The sequence below is a fragment of the Manis javanica genome, chromosome 15 (assembly GCF_040802235.1).
Source record: "Manis javanica isolate MJ-LG chromosome 15, MJ_LKY, whole genome shotgun sequence".
Taxonomy (NCBI): Eukaryota; Metazoa; Chordata; class Mammalia; order Pholidota; family Manidae; genus Manis; species Manis javanica.
Window position 1 is genome coordinate 54,439,810 of NC_133170.1, and position 15,378 is coordinate 54,455,187.

General features: G+C 42.0%; 1 protein-coding gene across 5 annotated transcripts in view; it reads right to left on the reverse strand.

Moving 5' to 3' along the window:
• OSBPL10 (oxysterol binding protein like 10) overlaps positions 1 to 15,378 on the reverse strand; it is a 297,293-nt gene that overhangs the window by 78,803 nt on the left and 203,112 nt on the right. For all 5 annotated transcript variants that reach the window (XM_073222470.1, XM_037008627.2, XM_037008629.2 and 2 more), the window contains one exon: positions 272 to 482. In XM_073222470.1, coding sequence (XP_073078571.1) covers positions 272 to 482 — 211 coding nt within the window. The remainder of the gene's footprint in view (positions 1 to 271; positions 483 to 15,378) is intronic.

Here is a 15,378-nt window from a genome sequence, read left to right on the forward strand (position 1 = left end):
AAGCCTCGACAGAGTTCTACAGCATTCATGCAAGCTTGTTAGTTAAATGTTTCACAGGCTATGGTATCTCTAATTGGTAAAAGAAAAATATATCCCAAATTGGGTAGGAAAGTAGAGAGGAATAAGTAGCGAAACAGCTGGATTAAGGATAGGTAGATGGATGGAGGAAAAATGGATGGATTCATAGGAGGAAGACAATGGGGGAACGGACACACATACCCACCCATGGTACTCATTTGCAAATGCAGATAAGCCTGCTGGGAGGTCTCACCTGAGGCCCCTGGCTTGTGGCTGGGCTGGCCCACCTGCTGCACGCTCTGCTGTAGCAAGTGGAGGCACTCCCCGAGACAGCTGAGGGTGGCAGCCGAGGTAGCTTTCAGGAGCAGCAGATCCTGGTCCAAGGCAGTGAGGGGGCCAGACCCGGGCAGAGACTCGATGGCGTGCACGAGGTTCTTCTGTTGTCCTTCCACCTGGTTCATCATCTACAGAATGGCAAGACAGCACGGAGGTGAGAGCCAGGGTCCTCCTTTCAGCAGGCGGGGCCAGCCCTCCAACCGTTCCAACCATGCAACTGGATACAGGTTAGGGGAAAGTGGTGAGAGAACCTTCACCACCCCGACCACGGGTGCCAGGAGTCAGGGCAGAGGGCGCTCAGCACACACTGGCCTTCTGACGATGCAGTCCTGGGTGACACATCTGCAGGCCAAAGGCACACATCTGCAGTTTTGGTCACCAGAGAATCTCAGAACTTTAGAGCTTAGAGGGAGCATTAGGGCCATCTGGGTTTGTCATTTTACAGATCTTCTTAAGGTAAGTCAGTAATAAAAACATTAAAAGTAGAAGTCCTGGTGACCATTCCTCAAGGCTGTTTTACTATGGAAGGTTATCTGAGGCACAGACAACCCGTGGCTTTGCCTCCAGGCAAAGTTAATTTTCTGCTTTCCCTCCAGCTCCAATTCCTAACTCCTTGGAAGACTTTGTAAAGTTCAAAAAACAGAAGTGAATTCTGGGGCTGATGAATGAGTGAGATCATAGAAAAGCCAGCACTGAGCCATTCCACTCCAAAAATGCTAACCAGGATGGGATTGTCTTCACACAGTGTAAGACGTCAGGAGGAAGAGAAAACCCATGAATTCTAGAGCCAGCCCTTCTCCTACTCCAAAAGTGAAAGTACAGACACCCAAAATCCCCACATTTTGTGGCCTGGCTTCAATCTGTAAGGTACAGATAAGCAGCAGTCTAACTGTGTATGTTTAAGTGAGCAATCAAGGAGAAAGGAACTCAAGAACAACAAAAGGACTTTACTGGTTATCTTGTCAGTGTTTTATAACTTGACCTACTAAACAAGACAACGTACATAATGTGCACGCCCAGCAAATGGACAGTCGTTCTTAGAAGTAGAGGAGCTAAAGCAACCTGCCCAGCATCGTGGGGTTGGTCAGCCACCGAGGCAGGAACCAACTCATGGTCTCTAGACTCTAGTCCACCGTTCTTGAAGCTTCCCACCCAAAAGCCATTTTTAATTTGAAGCAGCATCTCCCACTTTGTCACTGCCCCAAGAGGACCCTTGTCACCATCATAATGTCAGCAGCTGGAGAGAAGCAATATAATTCTGTAAGGACCCCAGGACTTGCACACAAAACTCACTCCAGGCTTGGCCTTATTTTTCTATTTCCTTTTCAAAACAAATACCTGGCATTTTCTATCACTCTGGGTAGTCATCTTATTTTTTTTTTATTTAAAAATTTTAAAAAACCCTCATCCTTTGAAATCCTACTTACCAAAACAGGAGACATTATTTCAAAAAGATTTTTTTTTAATCCATGTGAAACACACCAAACAGACCTGGCTTGGAGCATTCTCAGCTTAAAGTGTCCATCCACCCTTTGCCCATGCAAATTATTTTTTGCAGATTACACAGGTTGGACCTACTCAGCCTCCTAAAGCACCTGGAGCATAAGGTGGGTACAGTAAGTATTCATTTCTCCCTCCGGTGTTTGCTAAAAAGTCATCTTCTCAGGATAGCTTCCTGAACCACACAATTTAAAGGTGCATCTCCAGCCCAACCCCAGGCACTCTTATTTTCCTCATCAACTTATTTTTCTCCAGAGCACTTACCACCTTCTACCCTAACTCATAATTTACTTATTTCTTATGTTCATTTGTGCTAGTGTGAAAGCAGAGATCATTATGTCTGTTCCGTTCACTCATGCACCCCAAGTACAGTAAATACCTATTAATGAATGAAGAAATGAATGACTCCCCAGTCTCACTCTTCTCTCTGAGATGCAAGAGAATAACCCACTTACGATACAGTCAACAGAAATCACTGTACTAGATTAGCATAATATGGCTGGAGACTTAATAAAGGAGAATACTTTATTACCAGTTTAGGTTTGCCAATAAGTAACTGCCAATGGGTTAAATTAAACTTCACCCACAATAAAATGTTCATGCATTCTATGACAGTCAACTACCTGGAGAACTGCTAACAGGGAGCAGAAGATTTCAAGCTAATTGCTGGAGTCAGCGTTTCTGCAAATTCCCATGACAAAATCTTGTCACAGAAACATGATATATGGAAAGGGGAAAAGAAAAATAATGATGAAACATATAATACATTATGTTCTTGACTATTATGGATGATGCCATAAGGATTAAGAGAAGAGGTGAATAAAATCAAGCCATTAACACTACGGAATACTCATTTTTAATCAATAAAAAGAACTAACTAGGGGAGCCAAGATGGCGGCGTGAGTAGAGCAGTGGAAATCTCCTCCCAAAAACACATAGAGCTATGAAAATATAACAAAGAAAAATCTTCCTAAAATAGAGACCACAGGACACAGGACAACATCCAGACCACATCCACACCTGCAAGAACCCAGCGCCTTGTGAAGGGGGTAAGATACAAGCCCCAGCCCGGCGGGACCCGAGCGCCCCTCCCCCCGGCTCCCGGCGGGTGTAGAGAAACCGGAGCAGTTTTTTTTTTTGGCGAGCGCTTTTTGGAAGCCTTAGAGGGACGGGCCCCCGTTGCTGGGGAGGCAGGGTGGCGGGACCGGTGAGGAGGTGCCTGGGAACGGCGCCGGAGGACAAAGAATATCCCGCGTTTCTCCCTGCGAGACCTGGGGGCGGGTGCCTGAGACCAGTGCCTGAGGACGGAGGAGGTCGCGCGTTTTTCCCCTTTTTTTTTTTTCTCTTTTTGGCAAGCGCTTTTTGGAAGCCTTGAAGGGACGGGGACCCCAGTGCTAGGGAGGCACGGTGGCGGGACTGGTGAGCGGGTGGCTGGGACCGGCGCCTGAGGACAAAGAATATCCCCCGTTTTTCCCTGCGGGACCGGTGGGCGGGTGCCTGAGACCGGCACTTGAGGACAGAGGAAATCGCGCGTTTTTCCCCTTTTTTTTTTCTCTTTTCTGCGAGTGCTTTTTGGAAGCCTAAAAGGGACAGGGACCCCGGTGCTAGGGAGGCAGGGCGGCAGGACTGGTGAGCGGGTGCCTGGGACCGGCACCTGAGGACAAAGAATATCCCGCATTTTTCCCTGTGGGACCGGTGGGTGGGTGCCTGAGACCAGCACCTGAGGACGGAAGAAATCGCGCGTTTTTCCCCTTTTTTTTCTCTCTTTTTGCCAAGTGCTTTTTGGAAGCCTTGAAGGGACAGGGACCCCGGTGCTAGGGAGGCAGGGCAGCGGGACTGGTGAGCAGGTGCGTGGGACCAGTGCCTGAGGACAAAGAATATTGAGCGTTCCTTCCCTGCGGGACCGGTGGGTGGGTGCTTTTTGGAAGCCTTGAAAGGACAGGGACCCTGGTGCTAGGGAGACAGGGCAGCAGGACCAGTGCGCGGGTGCCTGGGACCGGCACCTGAGGAAAAAAAAAAAAAAAATCGCGTGTTTTTTCTTTTTTTTTTCCTTTCTGTTCCCTCTCTCATTGTTGCTGTTGTTGTTTTGGTTTGGAGAGTGCTTTTTGGAAATCTTAAAGGGGCAGGACAGGTCACTTAGACCAGAAGCAGGGAATCTGGGGATCTCTGGGCACTCTAACCCCCTGGGCAGCAGGGAGCACAGAGGCCCCTTACGGAGATAAATAGTCTCCTGGCTGCTCCCCCTCTAACGGGGCTCCACCATTTTGGAGGAACAGCCCCAGCCAGGCCAAGCCCACAGCAACAGTGGAGATAAACCCCAAAGCAACTGGGCAGGAAGCAGAAGCACTGTCTGCGCACAGCCGCCCAGCACAAGCCACTAGAGGTCGCTATTCTCCCAGGAAAAGGCTACAAACCAACAAGAAGGGAAGCTCTTCCAGCGGTCACTTGTACCAGCTCTGCAGACTATCTCTATCACCATGAAAAGGCAAAACTACAGGCAGACAAAGATCACAGAGACAACACCTGAGAAGGAGACAGACCTAACTAGTCCTCCTGAAAAAGAATTCAAAATAAAAATCATGAACATGCTGACAGAGATGCAGAAAAAAATGCAAGAGCAATGGGATGAGATGCAGAGAAAAATGCAAGAGCAGTGGGATGAGATGCAGAGAAAAATGCAAGAGCAGTGGGATGCAGTCCGGAAGGAGATCACAGATGTCAGGAAAGAGATCACAGAAGTGAAACAATCCCTGGAAGGATTTATAAGCAGAATGGATAAGATGCAAGAGGCCATTGAAGGAATAGAAGCCAGAGAACAGGAACATATAGAAGCTGACATAGAGAGAGATAAAAGGATCTCCAGGAATGAAACAACACTAAGAGAAATATGTGACCAATACAAAAGGAAAAACATTCGTATTATAGGGATACCAGAAGAGGAAGAAAGAGGAAAAGGGATAGAAAGTGTCTTTGAAGAAATAATTGCTGAAAACTTCCCCAAACTGGGGGAGGAAATAATCGAACAGACCATGGAATTATACAGAACCCCCAACAGAAAGGATCCAAGGAGGACAACACCAAGACACATAGTAATTAAAATGGCAAGGATCAAGGACAAGGAAAGAGTTTTAAAGGCAGCTAGAGAGAAAAAGGTCACCTATAAAGGAAAACCAATCAGGCTAACATCAGACTTCTCAACAGAAACCCTACAGGCCAGAAGAGAATGGCATGATATACTTAATGCAATGAAACAGAAGGGCCTTGAACCAAGGATACTGTATCCAGCACGACTATCATTTAAATATGATGGTGGGATCAAACAATTCCCAGACAAGCTAAAGCTGAGGGAATTTGCTTCCCACAAACCACCTCTACAGGGCATCCTACAGGGACTGCTCTAGATGGGAGCACCCCTAAAAAGAGCACAGAACAAAACACACAACATATGAAGAAGGGAGGAGGAGGAATAAGAAGGGAGAGAAGAAAAGACTCTCCAGACAGTGTATATAACAGCTCAATAAGCGAGCTAAGTTAGGCAGTAAGATACTAAAGAAGCTAACCTTGAACCTTTGGTAACCACGAATCTAAAGCCTGCAATGGCAATAAGTACATATCTTTCAATAGTCACCCTAAATGTAAATGGACTTAATGCACCAATCAAAAGACATAGAGTAATAGAATGGATAAAAAAGCAAGACCCATCTATATGCTGCTTACAAGAAACTCACCTTAAACCCAAAGATAAGCATAGACTAAAAGTCAAGGGATGGAAAAACATATTTCAGGCAAACAACAGTGAGAAGAAAGCAGGGGTTGCAGTACTAATATCAGACAAAATAGACTTCAAAACAAAGAAAGTAACAAGAGATAAAGAAGGCCACTACATAATGATAAAGGGCTTAGTCCAACAAGAGGATATAACCATTCTAAATATATATGCACCCAATACAGGAGCACCAGCATATGTGAAGCAAATACTAACAGAACTAAAGAGGGAAATAGACTGCAATGCATTCATTGTAGGAGACTTCAACACACCACTCACCCCAAAGGATAGATCCACCGGGCAGAAAATAAGTAAAGACACACAGGCACTGAACAACACACTAGAACAGATGGACCTAATAGACATCTATAGAACTTTACATCCAAAAGCAACAGGATATACATTCTTCTCAAGTGCACATGGAACATTCTCCAGAATAGACCACATACTAGCTCACAAAAAGAGCCTCAGTAAATTCCACAATATTGAAATTCTACCAACCAATTTTTCAGACCACAAAGGTATGAAAGTAGAAATAAATTCTACAAAGAAAACAAAAAGGCTCACAAACACATGGAGGCTTAACAACATGCTACTAAATAATCAATGGATCAATGAACAAATCAAAATAGAGATCAAGGAATATATAGAAACAAATGACAACAACAACACTAAGCCCCAACTTCTGTGGGATGCAGCGAAAGCAGTCTTAAGAGGAAAGTATATAGCAATCCAGGCACACTTGAAGAAGGAAGAACAATCCCAAATGAATAGTCTAACATCACAATTATTAAAACTGGAAAAAGAAGAACAAATGAGGCCTAAAGTCAGCAGAAGGAGGGACATAATAAAGATCAGAGAAGAAATAAACAAAATTGAGAAGAATAAAACAATAGCAAAAATCAACGAAACCAAGAGCTGGTTCTTTGAGAAAATAAACAAAATAGATAAGCCTCTAGCCCAACTTATTAAGAGAAAAAGAGAGTCAACACAAATCAACATAATCAGAAATGAGAATGGAAAAATCACGACAGACTCCACAGAAATACAAAGAATTATTAAAGACTACTATGAAAACCTATATGCCAACAAGCTGGAAAACCTAGAAGAAATGGACAACTTCCTAGAAAAATACAACCTCCCAAGACTGACCAAGGAAGAAACACAAAAGTTAAACAAACCAATTACAAGCAAAGAAATTGAAACAGTAATCAAAAAACTACCCAAGAACAAAACCCCGGGGCCGGACGGATTTACCTCGGAATTTTATCAGACACACAGAGAAGACATAATACCCATTCTCCTTAAAGTGTTCCACAAAATAGAAGAAGAGGGAATACTCCCAAACTCATTCTATGAAGCCAACATCACCCTAATACCAAAACCAGGCAAAGACCCCACCAAAAAAGAAAATTACAGACCAATATCCCTGATGAACGTAGATGCAAAAATACTCAATAAAATATTAGCAAACAGAATTCAACAGTATATCAAAAGGATCATACACCATGACCAAGTGGGGTTCATCCCAGGGATGCAAGGATGGTACAACATTCGAAAATCCATCAACATCATCCACCACATCAACAAAAAGAAAGACAAAAACCACATGATCATCTCCATAGATGCTGAAAAAGCATTTGACAAAATTCAACATCCATTCATGATAAAAACTCTCAGCAAAATGGGAATAGAGGGCAAGTACTTCAACATAATAAAGGCCATATATGATAAACCCACAGCCAGCATTATACTGAACAGCGAGAAGCTGAAAGCATTTCCACTGAGATCGGGAACCAGACAGGGATGCCCACTCTCCCCACTGTTATTTAACATAGTACTGGAGGTCCTAGCCACGGCAATCAGACAAAACAAAGAAATACAAGGAATCCAGATTGGTAAAGAAGAAGTTAAACTGTCACTATTTGCAGATGATATGATACTGTACATAAAAAACCCTAAAGACTCCACTCCAAAACTACTAGAACTGATATCGGAATACAGCAAAGTTGCAGGATACAAAATCAACACACAGAAATCTGTAGCTTTCCTATACACTAACAACGAATCAATAGAAAGAGAAATCAGGAAAACAATTCCATTCACCATTGCATCAAAAAGAATAAAATACCTAGGAATAAACCTAACCAAGGAAGTGAAAGACTTATACTCTGAAAACTACAAGTCACTCTTAAGAGAAATTAAAGGGGACACTAATAAATGGAAACTCATCCCATGCTCATGGCTAGGAAGAATTAATATCGTCAAAATGGCCATCCTGCCGAAAGCAATATACAAATTTGATGCAATCCCTCTCAAATTACCAGCAACATTCTTCAATGAATTGGAACAAATAATTCAAAAATTCATATGGAAACACCAAAGACCCCGAATAGCCAAAGCAATCCTGAAAAAGAAGAATAAAGTAGGGGGGATCTCACTCCCCAACTTCAAGCTCTACTACAAAGCCATAGTAATCAAGACAATTTGGTACTGGCACAAGAACAGAGCCACAGACCAGTGGAACAGATTAGAGACCCCAGAAATTAACCCAAACATATATGGTCAATTAATATTTGATAAAGGAGCCATGGACATACAATGGCAAAATGACAGTCTCTTCAACAGATGGTGCTGGCAAAACTGGACAGCTACATGTAGGAGAATGAAACTGGACCATTGTCTAACCCCATATACAAAGGTAAACTCAAAATGGATCAAAGACCTGAATGTAAGTCACGAAACCATTAAACTCTTGGAAAAAAACATAGGCAAAAACCTCTTAGACATAAACATGAGTGATCTCTTCTTGAACATATCTCCCCGGGCAAGGAAAACAACAGCAAAAATGAGCAAGTGGGACTACATTAAGCTGAAAAGCTTCTGTACAGCGAAAGACACCATCAATAGAACAAAAAGGAACCCTACAGTATGGGAGAATATATTTGAAAATGACAGATCTGATAAAGGCTTGACGTCCAGAATATATAAAGAGCTCACACGCCTCAACAAACAAAAAACAAATAACCCAATTAAAAAATGGGCAGAGGAACTGAACAGACAGTTCTCCATAAAAGAAATACAGATGGCCAAGAGACACATGAAAAGATGCTCCACATCGCTAATTATCAGAGAAATGCAAATTAAAACTACAATGAGGTATCACCTCACACCAGTAAGGATAGCTGCCATCCAAAAGACAAACAACAACAAATGTTGGCGAGGCTGTGGAGAAAGGGGAACCCTCCTACACTGCTGGTGGGAATGTAAATTAGTTCAACCATTGTGGAAAGCAGTATGGAGGTGCATCAAAATGCTCAAAACAGACCTACCATTTGACCCAGGAATTCCACTCCTAGGAATTTACCCTAAGAACGCAGCAATCAAGTTTGAGAAAGACAGATGCACTCCTATGTTTATCGCAGCACTATTTACAATAGCCAAGAATTGGAAGCAACCTAAATGTCCATCTGTAGATGAATGGATAAAGAAGATGTGGTACATATACACAATGGAATACTACTCAGCCATAAGAAGTGGAAAAATCCAACCATTTGCAGCAACATGGATGGAGCTGGAGAGTATTATGCTCAGTGAAATAAGCCAAGCGGAGAAAGAGAAATACCAAATGATTTCACTCATCTGAGGAGTATAGGAACAAAGGAAAAACTGAAGGAACAAAACAGCAGCAGAATTACAGAACCCAAAAATGGACTAACAGGTACCAAAGGGAAAGGAACTGGGGAGGATGGGTGGGCAGGGAGGGATAAGGGGGGGGAAGAAGAAGGGGGGTATTAAGATTAGCATGCATGGGGGGGAGGGAGAAAGGGGAGGGTGGGCTGCACAACACAGAGAGGACAAGTAGTGACTCTACAACATTTTGCTAAGCTGATGGACAGTAACCGTAATGTGGTTGTTAGGGGGGACCTGATATAGGGGAGAGCGTAGTAAACATAGTATTCTTCAGGTAAGTGTAGATTAAAAATTTAAAAAAAAAAAAAAGAAAGAAAGAAAGAAAAGGGGGATTACTCCTCAACAGGATAAAACTATTGGTAAATCAAAGATCAACGCATGCTTTAAATATCCTTAATGTTGATCACTTAAAGGGTGTCAGATGATCAGCTATGGAGGTACTCTTTTCTGATAATATTCCTTTCTCTTAATTAAAAAAAAAAAAAAAAAAAGCAGTTACTGTGTGCTGACCTCCAATGAGTTCTGCACAGTGGTATAGAGGGCATGTCAAAGTGTGGGCAAAGGGTCTGTTTGTTTCTACGCAGAAGATCAAGGCCTAGCTTGGATACCCAGAAAATGAACTAAGATACGATATGAGGAGGAGCTTCCGGCATCAGCACTCTCTGGAGGACTCGTGCCGGGGGATGATCATCAAAAAGCCTCCACAGGGATCCGGACGATGCTGCGGTTGTGGCTGCATCCAGCCCACCATCTCCTGGACTTGCCATAAGAAGGAGGAGGGAGATGTCTAGGCTGGCATGTGCATACAGTGAGACAACGAATTTGACTGGATCTGTACTGTTGGAACTCAACCAGGAGTTGGGAGGGGTGCAAGTTGTAGCACCCCAAAATCTCATGACTATAGACTATCTATGGTTAAAAGAACATATGGGATGTGAACAGATCCCAGAAATGGGCTGCTTTAATTTGTCTGATGGTTCAAGTACAGTTGGAAAATATCCATCATATCATAGATAAATTTTCACAAATGCCTAGGGTGCCTAAATGGTTTTCTTGGCTTCACTGGAGATGGCTGGTAATTATAGATTTGCTTTGTTTATGTCACCGTATTCCTATTATGTCAATATGTGTGTGCAAATTAGTTAGTAGTTTAAAACCTATACATACTTAAGGTACTATACAAGAAGATATGTCAAAGAAATAATCAATCCTCCCAAGTTTCCTTCATATGCTACATCTATAGCTTTTCTTCTTCCTTCCTAATTACAAACTTTAAATAGAATTCGTGCCTCATATCGAATTTACCGAGTATCATAATTCCTCCAGGTGGTAAAGATACCTCGAGACAAGTGCTGGGCATAGAAGCCACAGGGCATAAATCTGCAAAGAAGTAAAAAGCTAACCTTTGCAAACAATATGGCTTCTCTCTCACTTACCAACTTTACATTTCCCTGTATGGCCCCGGAAGATGACTGGTTAGCCAGAGACGGGTAAGATTCCTCAAGGGAGGAACAACCTAAGACAGGCACAGTCGCAGGGGGGCCATCAGGTGAGAATTTGGGGATCAACAGAGGTGAGGCTCAGAACCTCACCCCCCCTGCTTTGAGAGAAATCTTCTGCATCCGTGGATGTCTTGCTGCCCTTGTCTAGCCTGGATTAATACTTAGTCCATAGGCACACACCTGATCATCTGATCATCTACATTTGCCTTCTTACAGCACTAAACTATCTCTTCTACCTTTATCTTGCATCTACCTACCACTTCAGCATTTTATTAAAAATAAAAATAATAATAATAATAGGAGAAATGTGGGATCAACATATAAATCAAGTACAAAAATCAAATGAATATTCATATTTGACCTGATGGTTTATAGGTCATATTGCATGATCAAAACCGAAAGTTTCTGTGATGACTGCCCTTGTACTGTTCACCATGTAAGAATTTATTCACTCTGTAAGAATTCGTTCACCATGTAAGAACTTGTTCGTTATGCTTCAGAAGATTGGAGACTGACGAGAATTAGGCTTGAGATGGATTAATGATTGTACATTGAGCATTGACCCCCCTATACTGAATTTTATTGTTGTTAACAACCATTTGATCAATAAATATGAGAGATGCCCTCTCAAAAAAAAAAAAAAAAAAAAAAAAAAGAACTAACTAGATTCCAGTTATATAGTATAGTTTATTAATACTTGTTATTTCACAAGCATACAATATTACATAAATCTTAGATAATAAAAACACAAAATTAACTTACAGAATCTTCTACTGCATTGCAACTGAGACATGCCCAGAGATGGAATCCACATATCTGCTCTTTGAAGAGTACTCACCAGTATTTATTGAGAGCCTAGTACTAGTACCACAGGCAGGATCACCTGCTGGAGGAGGCATCTGAACTGGTAGTAGACCTGACAGTTACTACAACTGCAAAAGTACTGGTACCAGTAGGGGTGCGGGGGTGGACAGGGGTCAGGGCAGAGGTCAGGGAACTAAGTGCCCCACAGTCAAGGCCCAGTTTCACACAAGAACTTTCCTGCTCAAAATGCCAGTAGTGCCCCACGAGTAACCCTGTGCTACAGACCTATCAATAACCACTTGATGGATGTCAACATCTTTCTTGGTATACTAAGAGCCCTAAAATGAAACAAGCCTAGTACTGTGCCTACCACATAACAGACAACTCCCCAAGGGTCACTTTCTCCCCTTTTTCCATTGGATGCAAAACAAAACTGTCATCTTTAATGACATAATTGATGCCAATCTTCACTTTATATTAGCTTCATCAAGCTCCAAAAGAAATTGAACAAGCCTAAAAGAAATACAGGTCTCCCAGCCTCAGAGCTGTCTATTGCAATTACTGCTCTCACCATTCTACAAATGGGAGGTGTTAGGCTGGAGGAACGAAAAACAAGGACATGCAAACAGAACAGAGAGATACCATAAAAGGAGAACAGACCAGACCCCAAGGTCCATGCCTTACATGGAAAGGGGACAGCTCTTCCTGAATTCCATCCTTCTGATGTGCCAACTAAGACCCGAATGTCAGCCTCCTCCCTCTTGGAAGGAAAAAAAGTTTCTAGTTATCTATCATGTCACCTTTAGCCAATCATACCTCTCCACGCTCCCTAGGATAGCTTGCCCACTCCTCCCCCTACTAACCCCTTATAAGCCCCCACCTCCCTGACTGGGTGTGACTTCCCCAGCCTGTGTTTCAGACCAAGGAATATCACCCAGTAATTACATTCAAATAAACTGCCTGGCCCTTTGTTGCCTCTCGTCGCCTGCTTATTTTGGTTAGAATTTATCTTAAACTAGAATCTTACATTTGGTGCCGAAACCCGGGAAGGAGCGTGAGCGCGGGGCCCCAACCAGCCACCAGTGGCCCTGCCCCCTCCTTCCCCAACCCGGGACCTCAGCCTGCTCTCTGCTGCATGGACTATTTTCCGGTGAGTCCCTCAGTTTTCCCCGGTCTGTTTCCCTCCCTAACTCCGTTTCACCTGGTCCATTAGAAATCGTAGCTACGTCCAGGTGGGGCATCCAGCCCCTGGGCAGTCAGCCCACCCTCTGCAGGCATCTGGCCCACCCGTAGCCCTGCAGTTGGGGAGACATCCCTCACCCAGGCTCCCAGGATGTCTCCCCTGACTTGGCGCGTGCTTAGGACGCTGGGCGCTCCTCTCAGCGGGTAAGTTGGGAAGTGGCGCAGACATGGGGAACCAGCCCTCAAAAGCAGAGGCTCAGACCCCACTGCAGTGTCTCATTTCTAATTTGGCTACTCTATATTTGTCCCAGGAAGTTCACAAATGGAAGCTGGTCTTCCTTTGCTCTCAGGCCTGGCCTTGGTATTCCTTAGACAATCAATCTCGCTGGCCCCCTGAGGGAACTTTTGATTTTGGCCTCCTCACCAACTTGATTAATTATTGCCACCTGAGCAGAGAGTGGGGTGAAAGATTGTCAGCCTCTTACTCTGCCCAGTCCTTCTTCCTTTTCAGATCTGCCAGAAGACCTCAGTCGCCATCTCCCTCAGCTCGCGATCCCCTCCCCCTCTCCACCACCATCTTTAAGTCCTTTGTCTTCACATGTGTTGTCGCGATTCTAAAATCCTACATTTCAACAATGCCATTGTCCTGCTCTCCTCTTCCAGTGGCTGCACCACACCCTTCCCCCTCTCCTTCCACCTTCACCACCCTCTTCCCCCACTGGAACACACTCCTCCCACCCTCTGGTTCCAGAAGCCACAGACAGGAAGCTGAGGAGAGGAAAGGCAACTGAACATCAGTGACTCAAGTCTTTATATCAGTTTGTCTGTCTATGTATATGTTTTTGTGTAAGAAGTGTTGCTGACTGTAGTCATGTCTCAGTCTGTATGTTTGTGTTTCTAAGTGTGTAGATGAAAGATTTCTCTACCTCCAGATAGTATTAATAAAAATTGATTTAAAGACAAGCGCTTGTGAAAATTGGGTATTCTAAAACTTTCAGAAAATCTGATAAAATGTTAAGCATTAATGCTAATTTGGATTTGGCTGAGGCAGGCATGTCCTTGTGGTTATCATCTGCCTAAGTTTACCTAAGGTCATTTAAGTTGATGTTATCTGCTAAATCTTTTAAGAATAAAATGCTTAAAGGCTTGACTTTGTCTAATATTCAGTAAAAGTTTTGTAAGTAATCTAGCATTGTTGCTAAAAATAAGTAAACAAGTGTAGCAAATAAACATCTTAATAATAATACTGTATTAATGTGTAACAGTGTATATATATATATGCAAACAGCCTGAGAATTTTTGTGGTAACCAAAATTCTTAAAGTTTGCTAAGTTATATAGACATATTTTGTGCCTAATAAGAAATTGTGCTGTAAAGCACATTTCCAAAAATGATAATATTCATAGATGTAGCAATCTGAAGAATGCTAGTAGTGTAACAGTTTACAGTAGCCTATTTTTCAGTGTTCACTGAAGGTTAAAGTAATAGTTTTAAGTTCTAATTAAAACCACTTAAAATAGTAAGGAAAACATTTCTGCATGCTAAAAAATATGTCTTTTGATAAAAGAAAGTAATTTTGTTCTAAAGTACAGCTGTTTATTTAGAAGGAGAAATCTAAATGTAAAAAGAAAGTTGTAAAAAGTTTGTAGAAGAATTTAATATGGTCATGCTATATAAAATTAAAGCAAATGAGTCTTAGTATCAAGTACACAGCAAGATTAGAATTTTGTTTTCAGTTAAAAAGACAGTTTTCTTAACTATTAGTCTGCTCTTAATAGTGAAAAATTGCAGAGAGTTCTTCTAATTGTTTTATCAAAGCAGTTTCTTATGCTTAAAGTCTCAGTGAGTTGTCAAAGTCTTTAAGAAAATGAAATCTTAATATTAGAAGGACTAAAAGCTAAACTTTGCTAACAACTGTGTAACCTTCTTTATTTGCCTTTGAAGTACTTTGTTGTCATTCTAGTTAATTGGATAAGTATTGCTTCATGGCAACCTATATTCCTATTTAAGCAAGTGCCAAAGAAACTTTCTTCTGAAAACTTACCAAAATCAAATTCAAAAAGGTACTTTTACCTCTAGTTAACTCTAATATTTTCCAGACGGCCCCTGGAACATGTCAAAAGAATGTTTTCTCATTGGAGAAAGTATTTGGCTAATTTAACTTATATATCTGATATATAATTACCTGCTTAATTACCTAAAAAGCACTGTCAAAAAGAATAATGCTAAACTTTGTTACTAAATGTTTTGTGTTACAGAAATATCTGGATTTCCTTATGTCAACTGTCTTACAGTAAGCTCTCATCAGATCTTTAACCATTGTCATTTGCAAGTCTTTTGTCATCTATACTCACTGTTTTATTACTCCTAAACTAGTAAAAAAACTAGATTTCAGCAGAACAGGTATTTGTTATATAGGATTAAGTAAACTAAGGAAGATGATTTTGTGGCTTTTTGTTTCAAATGTTGTTGATAAAGTGTTTTAAGCTTTTTCTCTTAAGCTGACAACCGTTTAGTAAATGACTTCTTTATAAGCAGAATTGAAACTTTATCTTTCTCTCTACCTGATCCCTCCAG